General features: G+C 40.1%; 1 protein-coding gene across 9 annotated transcripts in view; it reads left to right on the top strand.

Annotated features, from left to right (window-relative positions):
* The window catches only part of LOC108723388 (protein turtle), a 101,991-nt gene that overhangs the window by 57,917 nt on the left and 23,566 nt on the right, over positions 1–20,508 (top strand). For 8 of the 9 annotated variants that reach the window (XM_018449114.1, XM_018449116.1, XM_018449120.1 and 5 more), the window contains exons 6-7: positions 11,510–11,735; positions 14,935–15,213. In XM_018449114.1, the coding sequence (XP_018304616.1) occupies positions 11,510–11,735; positions 14,935–15,213 (505 nt within the window). Of the gene's footprint in view, positions 1–11,503; positions 11,736–14,934; positions 15,214–20,508 lie in introns of all 9 variants that reach the window. The other variant, XM_018449115.1, reaches the window with a different exon arrangement.

Genomic DNA, 20,508 nt, shown 5'->3' with positions numbered 1-20,508 from the left:
GAAAGAGAAAAGCGGGTGGAAAAAGCGGGCGGTATTAAATTTGTAAGAAAGGGTTGAAGGGTTGGATGGGCATAATGGAGGCTTTCCCTCTTGTTTCCCCGCGTACTTCTATTTTGAAAGAAAAGTGCCGCGAGTAGCACTGGATGAGGGAGGAATGCTGGTTGACGACGGTGAGTGGATGGTGGATATATCTCGTCGCGAATGGAAAAGTAGGAAGGAGTAGAAGGGAGCACGACGTAATTTAATGAAACAAATGGAGACACGAGTCAACTGCGCAAACACTGGAAGGAGAGACGGGATGAATGGAGGACGAAGGGAGAAAGGGAGGAGCGTGGACTAGCGGAGAACAAGCGAGATGGCGGAAGCCGAGATAGGGAGAAAGCGAGATTGGGGCACGGCGCGCGCGATGGCAAAGAAAGACAGAGAGACAGAGGAAGAGAGAGAGAGAGAGAGAGAGAGAACGAAAGACGTAGGAACGTGTTTGTGCGCGAGAAAGAGAAATAGAGTCTTCCTGCAATTCAATTTCACTGGCGCTTCCACTCGGGAGGCATTCACCTCTGGTGGAGGGAGCCCTCTCGCCGTCGCATTCAACTCCCCCACGACCCCTGTGTTAGAAACCTCTCTGAGGTCTCGGAAAGTTACCCGCAACCTGGCAGATCTCCCTCCCGAATTTCGGCTGAATATTATCCACGTCGTAGACAAGTGTCGTCATTTCTTCTCCTTCCTTCTTCCCTTAGACAGCAAGGTGAAACCTCGACGCTCCGCGACTATCCATTTCTTTTCCCTCTTATTCCGTCGGGGAACGTAAGCCACGAAGGTAATTATTTTTCTATTCTCCCTCTTTCTCGGTATAAACACGAGACCGAGGCAAGCGCAGTCCTTTTACGAGGATTTTTCTGACGGTCGATTTAAGCTTCTTGAACCTTTTTTATAACCAGACCCCAAGTATCGTACATCTCTTGTAACGTTATACTAATTATATTTTTTTAATGATATATTTTAGATTAACTCATAATTAACAATTTAAATTAATTAACGAACAAGAATTTTCTTTACAAAATAGAAGTACTAGAGTTTCATTGATTATATTTCTCTTCCACGGTACGTGTCGTATTCAATCACAATCTTCAAAAATGTGCCGGAGTATCAAGCATAAGAAATTTATTCCACAACGGTAACGTCGCAATTTGCAATTGCACCGGGCGTTTCGCCGCACCGCAAAGGGATGCAGAACGACACTGTCATGCAGTACAGGCGACACTTTATCGCGGCCGATGCAGGCGAATCCGCATGGGGTTAGGAGGTCTACATACATAATGCAGAATGTGTACGGAGGTCAAGCTGAACTACTCAACTGTGTCAGGGTTACCGTTCCTCCCTCGCGGTCGATCCCCACGTGCGGTTTCGAGCACCCCAACCCTCTGTTTCCCGTAGTCACAATTCGCTCTTCTCTCGACTTACTCTTTCACCGTTCGGTGAGCCGTTCGTTTCTCATTATCCCTGTTAATTAGCGACTCCGTTTTTCCTTTTTCGACATTGTTAGTATTAATATAAACCTCGGCGCGGGATGGCGACTAACGAGATAATTAGTGTCCGTGAAATCCCAATCCTGCTAGAGAAGGTGAGAGTTGAGACAGCTAAAATTACGATTAGAATCCTCAGTAATTTTCGTTAGGCAAACGGAAAATAAACGCTTTGGAGTAACATTCGCGGCTCGAATATAAATGAGTCCTGAAAGAGAACAACTCTAGTAGTAGTAGAGTAGTGTACGATGGTCGCGAACTAGTCTTTTTAATAACGTTACTTTAATAACGGAAGTATGGGGATTGCGGTATATGCAACTCTTTGCTAGGAAACTTTGCTTACATGGGTAAATGAATAGAATTAAGATGAGCGTTAAACAGATGTAATACATCTACGTATGGAGCAGAAAACTTCAAATTAAATGCAAAAGCATCAAGTTCCAGTATCTCTGGCTACTCTAATCAAATTTCGCGCACGCCTCGTGAGTACATTTCATATAACATGACGGAAGAGTGTTCCACGCTGGAGCTACGTAGAAACCTTCCTCGTATTTCTGTGAAATTAGATGCGCGAGAGTCTGCCGTAAGCTCAACCAGAAGGCCCAGAGACTTCAGTTATGATTTCTGAGTTAAACAATCCGTGGTACGCACCAGCCATTAAGATCTTTATTATCCCGCGCAAACGGCCCGCAGAATCGAGAGATGGAATTGTACATCGTGCCACGATAGAGAAGCACGCACACGCAAGTACGTGCGTTGCTCATCCTCAACACTTATACACATACACACATACATGACGACCGCAGATACATTATCCGCGCCCGTGGTATTTTCGTTCATGGGATATATATATGAGAGGGGATTCCACGGCAAAGATAAACAGCCGTTCGAGTGTTTGCTCTGCCGAGACAATTTTCTCGCTACTGACGTGACTATGGAAAGTGGCGTAAGATGCCTATCCCGTCACCCCTTCAACGTCATCTACCCTTTTCGCTCTGGAAATTCAATGAGCCTATCCAAGGATTTTACGAACGGCACACTTTCTGCCAGACATGTCTCTACTGTTTATTGAAGAGAAGCTCGTAAGAAGCCATCGGTTGTCACGCGAATAGACCAATAGACCTATGGGTCGCAGATACTTATCGGTCAATCTCGAGAGTGGTCTACGAAATAGAAGGTTAAATATCTATTAAAGAAATAAAAGAAGGATAGCGAACAAAGAAAAAGAAAAAATAGAGAAGAAATATTTAATTTTTTCACTGTTATTTACATTGTTGTTAACTTTTAGAGGACGAGAGTCTATTTTTTAAGTTTTTCCTTGAGTAAGATATGTTATATGATTCATTATTTAATTATATTCTTTACTTCAAAATATGATACTGTTTCAGCATGATTATAGTGGCTCTCCTATAAAAATTAAATAAATGATGTGATTAAACCAAATTCAGTATATAGTATATGATGAAAGACACACAAATATCTACACTGCAGTAAAATTTGTTAAATCCTGGACTAGTCAGTTCGCGTTAAGTTAATCGTACGTTAACAGGGGTCAAGACTCCAGAGGCTAACTTTCAGGTCCGCCGATTCCCCGTCGGTTGGAAGGCAGAGTTTCGCAAGAAGGATACATAATTCATACGAATGCAGCGTTGAAATTGGATTCAGTTAAAGAGTCGCATTGCGCCGTAATACCCCACGCCACGCCAATTGCAAGGCACACAAAGCCGCGATACTTCCCAAGTTGCTCGGCCACCATTGCTGCACGTCCTTTAATTTGCAATTTGCGATCCCGAGCGTGAGGAGTCCACGAAGGTAGCTTCGCGCTACGATGTTGGCAGCTTACGGCAAAACAGGTGCTACCTCCCCGGGGAATTAGTTCTCACCGAGGACGGGGTGGACTCGATTGCCATTTCCCAAAAGTGATATCCAGTTCTATAAGTTTCTCTCCAGCAAGGCGCTCGAACTTGCTGCGTAAAGCAAGCGAGTTCCATAAAGTACTGCTACCGATCGTCATACCTTCCACTTCTGCTGTTCCCCGCTCGAACTTTTCTATCCAAATAAGCTCGTGAAAACGGCATCGACTTTTACAGCGCGCCGCTCTGAAAGAGCTCAAGGGCTCGCCCATATTTGTTTGCGAAGTATTAATAAACCGTTCTCGTTCCAAATTCGAATCAGCTCCGTGGTGTTTCCGTAGTTTTATAAAATCACGGCTCTCGATTAGAAGAACGAACTCCGTTTTAACCCATAACCACAGGTTGTTATGACGTTGGCTTGTATAAATTGACCTAATTGGATGTTGACGCGGAGTATGCAAATTGGTCGCGAGCACAAATATTGATTGTTTGTCCTAATGAAGCAGCGACGCAGAGTAGCGAAAGCATTTGAGAATAAAACCTGCGTGGTATCAATAAATATACGCGAAAGCAGGGAAAAAATATAAGTCGGATTTTTACGTAGAGAAGCATTTTAATAAAAAAGTTTCTAACACGTTCTTGGAGGAAATAGAGTATGGAAAAATGTAAACGTAATATTATACTACACTTCAGGAAATTCAAATATCGTTCGATATCAAACTAGCAGAAGTGATACCGCATGGTAGGAGTGAGAATGTATCTACTTTAAGATCGCACCAAGTAGATCGAGCTCTAACAGAACAAAGTTTTAGAAACTTTTACGTAAATCAAAAGAGTTCGATTAAATATTGATGTAAATATCGGGTAAAGTATCGCAGCTAAGTGTTGTTCACTCAAAACAATTAGGTGAAACAAGTACCGTCTCGCGAAAGTGTTTTAACGAAGAATTCTCTTGGATATTACCTCACATGACTCCGCTGTGACGTTTAACAAACTTCCTTCTTAAAGGCACCACTCAGAAGTTTGGATAAATTAATTTCCTAATATATATGTATATACAAGTATATATGAGACGTCAACGTAGCAACATTAGCTCTTATTCACAAGTTTTTCCACGCATTTTACCGATACATAATTTACAAAATTTTGAATTGTACGCTGAATAGATTATTAATCTATAGAGAACGGAGGTCTATTTTTTAAATCTTACAATTTTTCCTTGAATAAAATTTATTATGATACATTATGTCATATTTTTTGCCTCAAAATATTTTTTGCCTCAAATAATACTGTTTCAGCGCCACTACAATGACCGTTCTGAAAAAGTTAAATGAAATACGAAATCATGATATGTTGATTCTTACAAACGTATATCTTTTCGGACAACTCTTGAACAACGAATAAAACACAAATGTTTTCGTGTCGATGGAAAATATCGCGGTATCATACTGCATTCAGAAGAATATTCTATCGATTGACTGGCGACAGAACGAATCGCGTGAAATAAGGCTATTGCGAGTCCTTAGCTTCCTATCCTTTACTTCGCGTCTTTGCTAAACAAGTTCGTGAAAATGGTATTGACTTTCAAGAAGTTTCCCGGTGAAGCACTAGTCGGTCGTTGCCCTTAACTTGTCGCTTCTTGGGAATATTAATAAACTTCTTTCATGATAGAAAGTGCAAAGCAGTGGAAAGTACTTCGTAAAGCACCAGAACACTCTATACATTAAAATCGTATTAATAAAATAGTGCTCCATGAATAATGTAATTGTCAACGTTATCTACCACTGTCATGCAGCTATGCATTTGTTGTATCGTGGTTCTTTTTTAATATCAAAGAGATATAAGAAATAATGCATTCGAGCGAAGTATTCAAACAGAATGCCAACATTTTTCAATTAAAAACGATTTACTTAGCCTGCATATTTTAACTTTGTAAAAAAAAATCGATAGAAACTTCTCTAAATCGATTCATAGGAATATATCGTGTTTCCTCATGGAGTCCTTTCACCTTTGCGCCAGTTAGAGTTCGCGGAAATGATATTGATCTCTAATAACATTTCCGTAGAAACTCACCTGCTACTTAGTGGTCCCCTGAAATATTCATTAACTGCTGCAAAGACGTAGAATTCGCAATTCTACCGTAGCTTTAGTCGAACTATTATTAGTCGGTAATAGTCCGATAAAATAGGGATGATAAATTCGATTCTATGAAAACCAAATCGAATTTCAAGCACAATCGGCGGACGCTCATGAATTTTCATGCAGATAGCTTAAGTCGGCACGTCGATACATTGCATAATAATCGGCGTCACTGAAATTGCAGTATAAGGGTCGCAACCGCAATACCGCAGTTTGTAATATAATAATAACGTTGAGTATATCAATAATTCAATTGAATATAAATCTAAAGCTTACATCCACTAATCCTCATATCAGCCAAGCCGCAGTATATATTTCCGCATAATAACCGGCATTATCAATAAAATCTAATATTGAAAACGTTAATACGCACGTCTACTTTACCACAGGGGAGCAAATTAAATTGTCAATGCAGCTTTACAAATCCAGATCGATCGACGTGTGGCGGGCTCGTGGCGGTGCTATGCTATTTCGAGAACCAACCCTTCATTAACAATTAATTCATTCGGCTAGCCTCGAGTTCGGCTCGATCTCCTGAGAATACGGCAACTACCTTAAATATCAACCTTGCACGTTGGTTATAGCGCGACTAGCCTCGTTCGATGTCGCTCGGGGGATGAATTATCAAAATTTCCGCAATAAGTTCCGCAGCCGAGCGCCGGATGACCCGAGCGATTGTATGATATATCGTGATATAAGGAACAAGAGTGCCCGCAATCCACGCACGATTCTCGTTCACTTGCTGTGGAACGGTTTTATTTGTCATCCATTTATACGCCATTACAGAGCAGTGTTATATATATATATATATATATATCCTGAATTATTGAGTTCAATTTTCCGAGGATTGCTTCGACTGACTAAATTTTTTATTGGAACGCATTAAAAAATGGCTTTCGCCGGTTTTAATTGATTTATCTGCTCGTTTGTACAAAAAAAAAGATAATTTGCGTTTTCGCAACAAATGTCGCGTCGCACGTAATCTATTACAATAAATATACACCTATTATCTATTCTGTACGAATATTTCGACGGAGCTAGTCAGTGAAATTTCTGTTAAATCGTTCGATACGACGCGTATTTGACGAAGTACTTTGATCAGGGATGGAAAAGGACGCGTGATGTTTATAGTGCAAAGGTAATAAGACAAACGAAGTTACGACCGCATTTGTAGTTTATCGATACTTCGTTTCCCGCGCATGCGGACATTCCACGGGGATTGAATTATCGATACACGTTGCCTGACACGTTGACTATCTGGAAGAAGGTGGCATCTCATTCTCCTCTTTTCAATAAAGCGACTTTATCGGCCAGATAAATATTATTAGCCAATAAGCACATGCTCTCGTACTCAATACCTCGGTACCTCATCGCACAGTGTACAGTGCTTCCGTTACTCGCCCTCTAAAAATCTCATAACCGAAAACTACATCTTTTTTATTTTAATAAAAAAAAAAAATAACAAAAGTATTCTTCACTCTGATATAAAAAAAAAATATTTTAGATACAATGCGGTAATTTCGAAAATGTACGTGTGCTATTTTCGCAATTTCATTGTTCCACGTCATAAAAGTGATGCTACATTCGCCACAAAAAGAATAAAATACGATGTACGTCTCATTATTCAGAAATTGGGATCTGAGCTATGTAAGCGCAAGTTCGTCCACGTTACATTTCTATGGCGAAAGAGAGAGGGAGGGAGGGAGAGAGAGAGAGAGAGAGAAAGAGAGAGCAGGCGGAGTTACATGAATAAAATGGCAGGAATGAAAAATAAAACGAAGGCGAGTGACCCACATGACTGTCGTGCATACGTGTAAACACGGCGCGCCGGCATGGCACTCATGTGAAAGAGAATGACTTATTCACTGAAAACCTCGCCCAACGGCAGTTCGGATGTGTGCAACTCCCGTTGGAGAAATCCTTGTTTTTTTTTTCCTTTCATCCCCCTTCACTCCCGCTTCCACTATTCGCTATGCCTCGCGATCCGGCGTCCCGCGTGCTAAGAAAAGGGCGAGAAAATAGGTCCCGCGCTCCTCCAGAGTGCCATTCAGTGCTGTAATTTATTCCAGTTTCATGAATCCCCTTTTGCAACTCCCCTCGCCGCCCCGCGTCCCGTCGTCCTTTTCACTTATGCCGTTCTTTATCAGAGACTGCTCCGCGCCCGTTAATCCGAGTTACCTCCCTTTCTCGGCTTTTCTTTCTACATCGTCTATAACCAACCCCCATCGTTCTCCTCCCTTCGTCGCGAACGCTGCCCTGCTCGTGCTCTCTAATTTATCTTGTCAAGCTTTCATTTCGTCCATTACGGACTTCTTTCAAGCTGCAAGTACTTGTTGCACAGGTACGATTGATATTATGAATTCCGCGTTACTCTCTTTAAAAGCATGTCGCCGAGAAGAAGTATAAGATGCGTCAGGATCCTTCAGCGCAAAATACCGTTGTCGTCGTCGCGGGGAGTCGACAGGAGTGAAGTCCGACGATCTCTTTCTTAGGTCTCTTAGCAAGCGTGTAAATCTAAATCGATATTCCGGCACCAGCCGGTACAGCGTGCAATAACTCTCGGCTTCGTAATATCGAGCGTGCCGGCGCGGCACGCTCTACGCGCCACCCGGGGAGAATAATATTGAAATCACACGGGGTTGCACGTCGTCGTCATCACCGTCGGGGTCGTCGCCGTCGGTAGTCGTCGCAAGTAGGCCAGCAGCTCGAAATAGAAACCGTCAACTGGGGCAGTCAATGCCCAACGTAAGACACCATTCGTCGCGGCACGTTCGCGACTTTTCCGCACCGACTTTTCCGTACAAACGTACTCTCGATCTCTCTTTTTCCTTTTTATTTTATCTTTTTTTCTTTTTTTCGAGGGAGAAAGATTGCCGTCCGTCAAACGCGGGATATCACTGCGTTGCCTCATGTGCCAAACGTGGCGATCTACATCTCCAAAAGCGATTTTCCGCTGCAGCGACGAATGTCCGTCGGTGACGGCGGGATTTATGCGGGACCAAGACTTACGATTCCGTCGACCGCCGTTCCACGCTAGTGGTTTACGTGCTTCGCAAACCACATTCAGCGTGATCGTCGTTATCGTCGAACCCTTTGCGAATCGATCGCAAGACGCGATCTAATCAATTTACGTCGCGGAACTTCGTTAGCGACGGTAAAATTTTGCTGCGCTGAGTTTCCACTTTCGAAAATTTTATCTCTATAACTTCACCGATGAGTAACTTCAAATCCAAGTGTGTAATATTTCATGTATATGCGATTTACTTTTTCTTGCGTTTCAACGAAGAAATAGTTTTGGTTTTAATATAGATCTCAGTATGTGACGTATAAAGAAGAATAATTTTTACTTTCAATATTAATTGTTTAATGTGGATCCAACTTATGATGTGACTTCATGATTGATTTTTATCTTTATTATATTTTAATATTAATTATTAAGAATTTCATATATTCAATTTGTTTCCAAACTATTAATTTATTTTAAATTGTAATTTGGCTGAAAAAAGACTTAGTATAGTTGAAATGTTCCATGTATTATATATTAATGGATAAGTAGTTTTGATCTCTTCTTGATGTTTTAGTAAACTAGTTTTAATCTTTGACCTAATTAATTGTTTAATGTTTCTATCAATTCTATTATATTGGCATTGCAATTCCGAGCTAGAAAATTGATATTATTGTATGTAATTTAGTTTCTCGTGTAAAAATAACACTATATTATATGTTTAAATGTGTAAATTCTGTTTTGTATGCAGCATAGTAGATTGGTTTTACAGGGAAGACTAAATCATTCATATGAAGTCACTTATGACACACTTGGATGTGCAGTACAGCTATCAATCAAACCCAAGATCATTGAGCCTTGTTACGTCATAATCGTCGCAATTTTGTCGTTAACTACCATGTAACGAAATACCGGTATATGAGACACAATTCACGGCTCACGATTGAAGATCTAATTAAATCTGTGCTATCTCTCCGTATTAAATATCGTGTGCACGAGAGAAGGGGAGGTGGATGGCGACTTTATTTCATTGGATCTCTCGCGTATCGTTGTACGGATTAAATGTCTTGAAGCAAATGCATTAATACGAGCGATAACGCAGCGGATTTTAATGCAGGCGTTTACATGGGCCGTTTTAGCTTCGGAGGTTCGCTCAAATATACGTGCTTACCGGCAGTTTTAGCATCCGGCTTAACAGGACGTAATTTTCCACAACGGCGACGTAATGAGGCGTATATAAAACGATACTAACCCCGTACGCTCATCATATCGTTCATATATTCTCTTTATGATGAGGCGACATCGCTAAACTCATACTGCTAAAAATAAACGATAATGCGCGCGGTCCCCTCGTAACCTAAATTGTGATTAGGACTCGAAGGAAATATTTAGAATTATACGCTTTCAGTTTTAGTGATTGCCTAATTCTCATTTCTACCAATGTAGATTAACTTTAATCTCGGTCAACTTACTCCTCACTTTTTTTCTAGTTCCAAGAGTTAGAGAAAATGAAGTTGAACGTACTTTCTAAAACTTTTACAGTGAGTCTCATTCTGAAGAGTGAAATCTCACTCTTACAGATTGAAAATTGAGCCACTCTTTTTTTAAGACTGGCTCAATTTTCATTTCTTAAAATGAGATTCCACTCCAAACAATTTATAGAATAGATCAAAGTTAATCTATAACAGTGGAAGCAGACATAAGACGATATTGATATCAATGAAATTTATATTTTCGTTGAAGTTATGGATATTGCTAAGCAATTTACCTCTGCATGGCTAAAGTCTTTGTAAGATTTTAGAAATAAAACAATATCACGTTTTATTTCTGTGTATTAATTTCTTTGTGTGTTCGAAATATAAACACTTTGCACATATTCATCCCTTGAGAAGTGCCGATGATCACTAACATTTAAATATAAATAATCCAGTGATACATATGTATATAACATTCATATATTATAACTTTCAATGATTATTGGACGCTCATCATATTTTCATTAACGTAATTAATGTTATTTGAAAATTAAAAGCACGATTGCACTGTCTGTCTTATCTCTTATCGCATGTCGAGTGCGCTCACTTGCAAAGGCTACCGAACAATTGTTCTCGCACATTCTTGCACCTTCTCTGCTATCTTTCAAAAGCACTGCGAATCTCTATTCTCGTTACATTACGTAAATAATATCGCGGAAACTTTTAATTAACGATTCATTTCCTCAAAGTTGAACTTCGACACTTCGAATTGCTCACCGTCATTTTTCCGCATTTTCCTTTGCTAGGAAGAAAAAAAACTGCATGAGTATCCGAAACAATTAATGCATGCAATTCTGGCATGTGTCGAGTGTACGCAGTAACCATTCAATCTTTTACGACGTCATCCATACGCAATCATATCGAAACGTTCTTTTTTTAAATGCGCGGACACGTGGAGACGTCGTGATCGCCTGTTGTTCTCATTTCACGTCTTGCCTCCCTTGCGTGAGGAGCAAGCGACCCCCAGGCGTTCGAGGATAACGCCCGTGGATCGTTTCACTCGTCAGACATGCTGCATCCTTTGTCTCATCATTTATCATCTCATGATTCACGGCCGGTGCGAGTGAGGTAACGAGGTTTGGTCGCGCGTATAGAGGGAAGATCCCTAAATAATAGAGTACATCCTGACCCGCCCCGTTAGCGAGGTATATTAAAACTTCATTTTGGTCACCTTGCAAAAATAATGAAATCGTTAGAAAAGGTTTCTCGGATCCTTTCAAGATAAAAGTTTTACAACATATAACGTGACTGTCTCTTCTCGGTCGCACACGACGACTGTCGCGACTGAGATCTGAAATATTTTTAAGCAAGTGTCTGATATGAGTTATTAAATTCCCTGCTAATGAATTTTTCTCGCGATTTTAAATAAAATTCGACAAATGCTCGCACCGGCTTTATACTCGTTCATTACGATCCCTCGTTTATGTTGAGTGTTGGTGTTGGTGCAAGGGGCAGGAGACACCGATATACATATGGTACGAGTCGTATCCGACCCACAGTGGCGAAGGGTACGAGGGTCGTGTCTCGAGGGTGAGCGAGAATTCACCGTACGGCCAGGCCAGCCTCAATCTGACGAATATCCGCGAGAGTGATCAAGGATGGTACAAGTGCAAGGTCGTCTTCCTCAACAGGTCGCCTAACGGTCACAAGAACGGTACCTGGTTTCATCTAGACGTCCACGGTAAGTAATCTCAATTTTCACGTGTTTTCTAGTTCAAACATTTGCGAATGCAACTCGCGTAACAGCAAGTGTCTTTAATATTCAGGATTAACATGAAACGCGAAACGATGTAATCTCTTCTTGACACATTTGAGTTTGCATCGCTGTGAAATGAGCAGTGAAAAGTACAAATGAAAAGTTACTTTCATGTTATATGGAACTTGATGAAAAAAAGAACTTGGTATTCACGTAAAGTTGTCTGCTAGTAATAAAAGTTATATCCACTATGTGCTAAACGCGCTCTTAGCTGGAGCTTTTATGTCCAGCTTATATAACATGAAATTACGTTATTTCTGCTTCGAATAGTCTCGTTAATATCACTTTGAACTTAAGAAGATTTTACGACTTCGGCTAATGCAGTTTTATAACACTTGCAGGAAGTTAACCGCGTAAGTTAGGGCCACGTTTGAATAATTCGGTGAATTTGCAAGTTTTCATAATTTGTTGGAAAAGAGATGTATATAATATACGAAAAATGTACCTTCATACATTTTATATATAATTATATATTATTTTATCATTACATCAATCTTAACAATATTTTACCAATATTGTTAATATTTTTAACGAAGTTAATAACACGAGTTTACGTATGTTTCTCTGTTTCATTTATTACTAATAATAATTTTATTAAAATAAATTAAATTAATAATATTTGTGGGTCCAAGAATAAATCCAATACCTATATGAGCTTCCGCGGTTGGTGGTGCGTAAATTATGTATTCATAACATGATATAATTTCCAACTAATTGGGATATACTTATCAATCGAAATTAAAATAAATGTAAATATTTCGATTCTGAATTTGAGTCCTCGTCAGTAGAAAGTCAAGTACGAACTACTAATCATTCATACTTGACTTCCACACTGAAAAAGGATTCAAATGCAAAGACGAAACGTTCGCGTTTACTTTAACTTTGTTTGATAAGTACATTCCAATTAGTTGCAAATTATATCTTATCATGTTATGAATACATAATTTATGCACTACAACCGCGGAGGTCCACATAGGTATTTTATTTGTACTGAATTTATTCTTAGAGTCACAAATGCTATACTAATTTATTTCAATAAAATTAGTAATAAATCAAACACAGAAAAATATATGGGCATTTTGTTTGTGCTAATTTTATTACTTGTCTCTTAAGCATAAAATTTTCTAAATTTACTTGTATTCAAGAATATGTGTATATGTTAACGTTTGATAATGAAAACTGATCTCATCGAGAAATACGCATCGATTGGGGAAAAGAAACGCGTTCACGCATTGTTGGAGATACATGAAATTCCGGAACGTCCTCCTTTTGCACTTGGTTAAACACATCAACTAGTATTGTGTTCCTACGAAAGTATTCCTCTTTCTGTCGCCCGCGTTCCTTCTTATCCCAGTCGCGTCTTCGAGCTTACCTCGTCGATGTGACTTCCTGTCAGGAGAAGGAAAGCACGCGGATCATAAAAGATTCGCTTCAGAAAGACGCTGCCACCGCCACCACCGCTACTGCTGTCGGTTCTCCGATGCATCTCTCGATGCGAATTGTACATTCAGCAAACACTGCAACCACGCCCCGTCGTGCTCCCGTTTCCCGGCGTTCCCCAAGTTCGCGCGTCGTGGAAGAAGTTATGTTTCTTGCTTACTCAGCGCGCAGTTCGAACTTACATCTTCTTCCGGAGTTCTTCGCCGTGTCCTTCATCGCTTCGACGAAATCTCCCGAGAAACGCCGTCCCTGCTTACGGCGAATAAAATGGAAAGGATCGCAAAAAAATTGTGTTACTGGAAGGAAAATGGGACAGAGGGGGAGGAAAAAAAATGAAGAAAAGCGATGGAAAATGAAGGAAGAAAGGAGGAAGAAACTTATTGCCGCGTTTTGCTCGGCTATAAACGACGACGAAGGGCCGAAGGGAGGAGAAACATTTAGATGGCTTGGGAAGGATGTGTTGCGTTGTTCTCTTTTTTTCCTCCTCACACCTCATCCATTCTTCTTCCCTGTCAGTCTGCTCTGCTTATTCCCATTTTCTCCGTTGTTCTCTGTCAAGCTTTCGGTCACACTCAACAATAACAACAACGAAGGCGACGACGACGGCAATGACGATAGATCCGCAAACGACATCAAAGGGAAAAATACTTGAGGCACCCGGAAGGCGCTTAAGATTCCTTTATACTTTGTAGTCGGCTCCATTCGGTCGCTTGCTCGTGTTAAAGTCATAAACCGTCGCATCCCATCGCGTCACTTCACTCCCCTTTTTCTTTTTCCACTTTCCCCATCTCCGCTACTGTATCTTCCGAAGCGTCGCTCTCGAAATTAAAATTCCTCGTCTTCGAATAACGACGAACGCAAGCAGACGGTGCAGAGTAGCGGACAATATCCCGGAAAAACTGAAAACAGAGAGAGAGAGAGAGAGAGAGAGCCCCGAATGGCAACAATTCGAAAGAAACTCTACGTGAAGCTTCTGCAGAAATATTTACTTGAGCCCTTTCCGATTCTACCGGATTTCTTGCGCGTACGTCGTTAAAATTTTTCCAACGAAACAATTTTGTCTTGCGAAAGAAAGGGAATATCGCTCGGAGGATGGTTTTCTTAACCATTACGCCGTGGAAAATTTGCATTATTTCAATCACTCGTTTTTCCTCGTTTTCCATTCTGGACCGCTCCCGCTTTCCCTCGTCCGAAATTGTCGATCTTATACGGTATGGTCTTAAGACAAGAGAAAACACTCTTTGCGTCATCGTTCGGTCGCGAGCGACGGACAGCGACGAACCATTGTGATTTCTCCAGGATGAAAAGAGGACGGGCGATAAAAACGTGGACGGAACTTCTCGAGGAACATTTTCTAAACGTCCACCTCTTCTGCTCGGACTTGATTGTTCTTCTAACGTCATTTACCCGCGGCCATTTTCTATCGTGAAAGTGCCAAGCGTCGTCCTCACTTACAAAAAGATAAACGGCTTACATTTTTTTGCGAAGCTTCGTTTTACGAGAACTACGTTACTGGGTCGTGAAAATAATCGGGAATGCAGGGGATGAATTTACTCGAGTTATATAGAGATCAGTCGGTTTGCACCGCGCTCTGTAGAGTTCACATTGTAGTCATACAACGCGATAAGATATAATTGTATTGAATCATATCTAATCATTTGAAATTCGCCTCTATTGTTCGCAGCGCCACCCAGATTCAGCATAACACCGGATGATATGATATATGTGAATTTGGGCGATGCGATAATACTCAACTGCCAGGCTGAGGGTACTCCGACGCCAGAGATCCTTTGGTACAAGGATGCGAATCCGGTTGAGCCCAACGGCCGAGACGTCGGGATATTCAACGACGGCACGGAGCTCAGGCTCTCGACGATCAAGAACGATGACATCGGTGATTACACCTGCATCGCCAGGAACGGGGAGGGCCAGATCAGCCATACCGCGCGCGTCATCATCGCCGGTGAGACTTTTCATTCAGCTTTTGTTAGAATGTTAGGAAAATCCTCGCGGGACTGCAATTTCGTCGCGAAGTTGAGCAATAAATTACCCGTTCGGGAGCACCGAAAGACACGATTACGTTCGACAGCAACCGAGTCTTATCGAGTGTGAGAGATAAAACTTTTTTAATTTAAGTCTTACTGTCAGTCAGAAATATATTTGCCCGGCGAAGATCTGGAAATAGAGCGCCAGGCACAAGGATGGGTATTGCGAGATTACGAAAATTTCCATGTCTTTAAATAGGTTTAAACTTATGATGATGAAACCGTAATGTAATAAATAAATTTGCATGATTATCCATGTACGCGTGCGTTTCGATAACGATAATCTCTTCTTCATTATATTCTTAATTTCTTGAAAATATTTTCGTCAGAGGTTACGTATTCGACGCATTCTCATTTAAAAGATCTCTAATTCCTGAAAAATCCCTCTTAAAATTCCCGACGTGATTTTATCAACGCGAGTCACGAGTGGCGTCTATCCCGCGGTTTTGCCGTGGCGAATAACAATTGTTTTTTTCCGTCGGCCTCGGTAATATCTCGCGGAAAACGTTAACGTGCTCGCTGTTAAGTATTACTGGCTGACAGCAGCGTGTTAGTAACTACAATGTAGCCGCTTAATCCACTCGGTCCGGCGGCTGCGACAAAAACCATCATAGCAGCTTTCGTTTTAAAGTCTCGTGTTAAACGAGCGAACGATACTGCAGTGTCATGCACGGTGTGACGATTGGGATGATTAACCGTTAATATACACGATTGAGTCATTCGTGTCCTGCGTATTTTTTTTCTTTGAAATACTATAGGAGCATTTGGTTAAATAATAAATTCTACTGTTTCCTTTTTTAAATACATAACTTTATAAATACTTTTTAAAGATATTAAAGTGTGTGTATTGTATAAGAAATACTTTTTTTATACTTATAAAAGTTATAAAATCTGGGACACAAACGATCCATCGTGTGTAGTAAAGGACAGAAATATCATCGTGTACACCAAAGGTTAAAGAACCGTCCGATCGTGGCGTTTACTTGTTCTTCGGGGTTGACGGGAAACATAAAAAGTCTATCTCAGTTGATCCTAGAAATATCTTAATCAATCACCTATCCGTCACAACCGCCGATTTTATCGCTACGCGAATGCTTACTGACTCAGGAAGATAGGACCACGTCTGTAGATTGTCAATCTTTAAGTACTTGTTTTATTCTGACAATTAAATGCCTATTTTTCATAGCCATAAGTTAGATACGTAATTAAAATATAATTAAGGAATATTTCATAAAAGTTTTACCTCTATCCAGCGAAGAAAAGGGGTGAAATTTGAGAGCGCCTAGGTATATAACGCCAGTAAACTAATTAAAGAAGAAGATACTTTGTACCGAAGCTAATAAGAAGGCCAGTCTTTTTAACTTTGTTTTTATCGAACATAAATATAAAGTCGATTGATTAGTTTGCCGACAACGAAACGCTGCGGCGTACTCTCTTTCTTCTTAAAACTAATTTAATATGAAACGTTCGAGGTATGTATATATGTATATGTAAATATATATATATATATTTATATATGCTTATATATAGTAAATGCGCTTTAATATACTTCCGAATATTGCCTCGACATGGCAGCGCGATTAATTATCCGCGATCGGCACCCGAAGAGAATAATAAAAAATACGGCTGCCTGCCAGGCCGATAATTAATAAACAGCAAACTGCCGTAGTAATTATCGAACGCGCCGTTATCAGAAACAGATATCCCTCGGTAATCAGCGATCAGCTGAACACCGGTAATGCAATTCCAATAACCTGCATGCTAGAAAATATCTTAAACCGAGCGCGGTTGGCTCTCTCTCCGCTAGTTTTGTTATTTATCGATCGGTCTGTAAGCTGTTCTCTTTCTCTCATACACACACACACACACACACACACACACACACACACACACACACACACACACACACACACACACACACACACACACACACACACACACACACATGCACACACTCCTACTTCAATTTTGCTTGATGCGCAATCGAAAACGAATTCTCACGGGTAGGTAGTTCTCAGTCGATCGCGTCTTCGCGATACATTCGATAAATTTGACGTACTCCACGCAAGCTTCAAACAGAATAATAAACGGCCCTCTCACAAATGATTTCGCTAAAGTTTTCACAGTCGTCTCATGAGAGATATGTCGAGATCTGAAATATCATGACCGGACTGCAAGTCGACCCTTAATTTTGAAGTATCAATATTAAACGCTCGTAAAACTGATTACATTTTGCTACATACAGATTCTGAACAGCGTGCTTGCAGCTTGCATTAATTGCGACTACTTCAACGTCAAGTATCTAAAAGATACGATAAGTCTGATAAATAAGTCTTTGCTTCCAACAAGCTAATGCGCATGAAATGAAACAATTAAAGATTTACGTGTAGATCTTATTATCTCCGGTTTAATTAACTCGATTCATCGTCCTTCTCGTTCCTTTGCAAGTGCTTCGCTCTTGACGTCCATTATGAAGAGGATTTTCACCGTGCGGCATGGGGTAATTTAATCGAAAAGAGTACACAATAATCCCGGTTTAATTTGCGCTTAATTAGGTCTTTATCCGCAACATCTGTAATAGTCTTGTAAACAGTAGATTTCTTTGAACACTAGAAGTATAATACCTACCGAGCGATCATTATTGACCGTTTTTATTTTTAGATAAAAATTAATATTATATTTTTTTAATATTATATTTCTTGTGTAAAAGATAAGAAATTTTTCGATTTTTTTCAGTAATTATGTCTTTTATACTGATGAAACATTTGGTTTTTTATCATTTTCTTTATTTTTATAATAATTTATTTGCTTGGTCCTTCACTGTTAAATATCAAAGAACCAATGATAATCCATTCCCTCTTGAGTTAAATATAACGTTTTATTATTTTTAATTTCCATGTGCGTCAAAATGTAAATAAATTCATTGCTGGCTAATTTCCAAGTAAACATTGTCCATATTAACGTATGATTTAATAAATAATAAATTAAATCTATCAAATTTAATACATTTTCATGAATTAAATTGCTTAAAATAACATTAATAAAAACAAGATCGTGTTACTAATTAATGTAACAAATAGAGCCAAGAATTTGAAACCAGCAGAATTTGGTGCAAACAAATTATGTACTTTGTTAGACTATGAACAAAATTAACATTGAAAAATCGAACGGATAGTACAGAATCCTTCATCAATGATATAAAAGAGAATCATTACAAATCTTCTAAAAAATAATTCGACATGAAACATAACTGAAATATAACTCCCCTCTTACCCATCTCAAATTACGAGTCAAGAGAACATATCCAGACTAATTAGACATATAAATTATTTTAGTCAAATTAATGATATATTAGAGCAATGACGACCTATAAAAATGATTAAAAATAACTCAAATTGGGTAGAATTTGATATGGATTCAACAGTGTTTTAGCGAGTAAGTAATATTGGTACTTCTAGTGTTCAGAAAATGATATCCGATAATATGTGGTTTGGATCTTTGTGTTCGTATAACGAAAAGTCTATAATACGAGAAAGAAAGAGAGAGAGAGGGGGGAGGGGAGAGACTTCCATCGCAGTTTCGAACGATGATTTCTTCCTCTCATATCAGATGGATGACTCAGATAATCGTGTGTGCGGACAGGTGTTTGCCGTTCTACGTCATAGCTTCGCGATCAAGCTCAGAAAAAGATAAGGGAAGTCGCAATCTCATCCGTGTATGATCGTACGACCGTTTCAACGTCCGTTTCTCCCTGGAGAACGGAAACGTTTATCCGTGATCGAAGGCGCGGGAATGCTGATGCATCCATAAAGCGCAGATACGGCATACGTACGGGATGTATAGTGCAACGTTTCTCTCCCGTAAATTTTACGAACCGATACATTTACTCATATCGATACGTTCAGCTCTCCGTGATAAAACTCGCGTTAGGCAAAGTGGTTACAGCGAGCTTCCGGGCGTCGCTCGTTCCGCCGACCAATTAAGGCTATTCCCATGGCGAGGAAGGGAGGGAGGGTTAAAAGGCGATTTGTCTTGTTTTTCCAACAGCCAACAGCCACTTTTCGCCTCCGAACCGCCTTCTTGTTCCATTTCGCTTTTCCTCCATTCCCTTTTTTTCCAACGCCATCGCGCCATCGTCCGTTCTTGCTCCGCAACCACTGCAAATTTGTAAGCCGCGCCAACAGCAAGCCACCGCTGGGACATCCGTCTTCATCATCGTATTGTCTTACCGTCTTGCGCGCCTTTTGTTTTCACGCTCGTTCACAGGCTCGGCAGCGAGATGGTTATTTAATGGATTGAGAAATGGCGCGGATGTCGCTGGCTAGACACGGCGGCAAGATCGTAAAATTCGCTCGCGCGCGGAGAATAAAATTAGATGAACGCTCATACCAGAAACCATTATAGCGATAGCCGCTAAAGTATGAACAATATGAGAACAAACTGTACATTGAATTACATTTCTTCCATGCATTTTTTATTTCATTTACTGCAAATCTCCAAGTGTACAAAAAATATCTCGTACATGTATGTGATCTATGGTTTTCCGTGTAAAAATAATTTAAATGTGTAAATGTTTAAATGTGCAAATCTATTTTAATATAAATCATAATATAATTATTTTTATACCGAAAGCTAAATCACACATGAAGATACTTATTACATACATTTGGATTTGCAGTATTTTGTTTCAGAATTATTAAAACGTCGATAAAAATAAATTAAAGCAAAAGGAGAGCAAAATTACTACACGTAGACGAAAATAAAAAAATCGCATTTATCTTTTCCATTCTAGAAAAAGGTGGGACATGTGTATTTTATATGATATAAACATAATAGCGCATTTCGCCAAGTTAAACGAAGTAGAGCGTTTAAAGAGGATGAGAGTACGCCGGAAAGTAAACATTACAAAAATAAATCATTCTAAAATTTATTCTGCATCTCGACTGCTGCTCCATTTGCTGAACTACCCTTCACGCTCGTATCCTTCGCGCTTCTCGTGGTACCACGTATTTGCAATGTGCAACGTGATGTAGCGCGACGCTACACCATCATAGCTGTGTACTTGGCATGAGAGAGTCCCCTTCCTCTCCCACCCTCCCCCCCTCTCTCTCTATCCCTCTGAATTTCATTGCCCCGGTTTGTCAAGATTTTCGTCTGGTTGGCAAACGTTGGAATTTGTCACTGTGACACTTCTCGCATCGGGAATGCGACGA

Source organism: Mycetomoellerius zeteki, unplaced genomic scaffold (assembly GCF_001594055.1).
Source record: "Mycetomoellerius zeteki isolate Tzet28-1 unplaced genomic scaffold, Tzet1.0 scaffold232, whole genome shotgun sequence".
Classification (NCBI taxonomy): Eukaryota; Metazoa; Arthropoda; class Insecta; order Hymenoptera; family Formicidae; genus Mycetomoellerius; species Mycetomoellerius zeteki.
The sequence above is the reverse complement of the archived record's forward strand: the minus strand, read 5'-3'. Positions and strand labels throughout refer to the sequence as shown.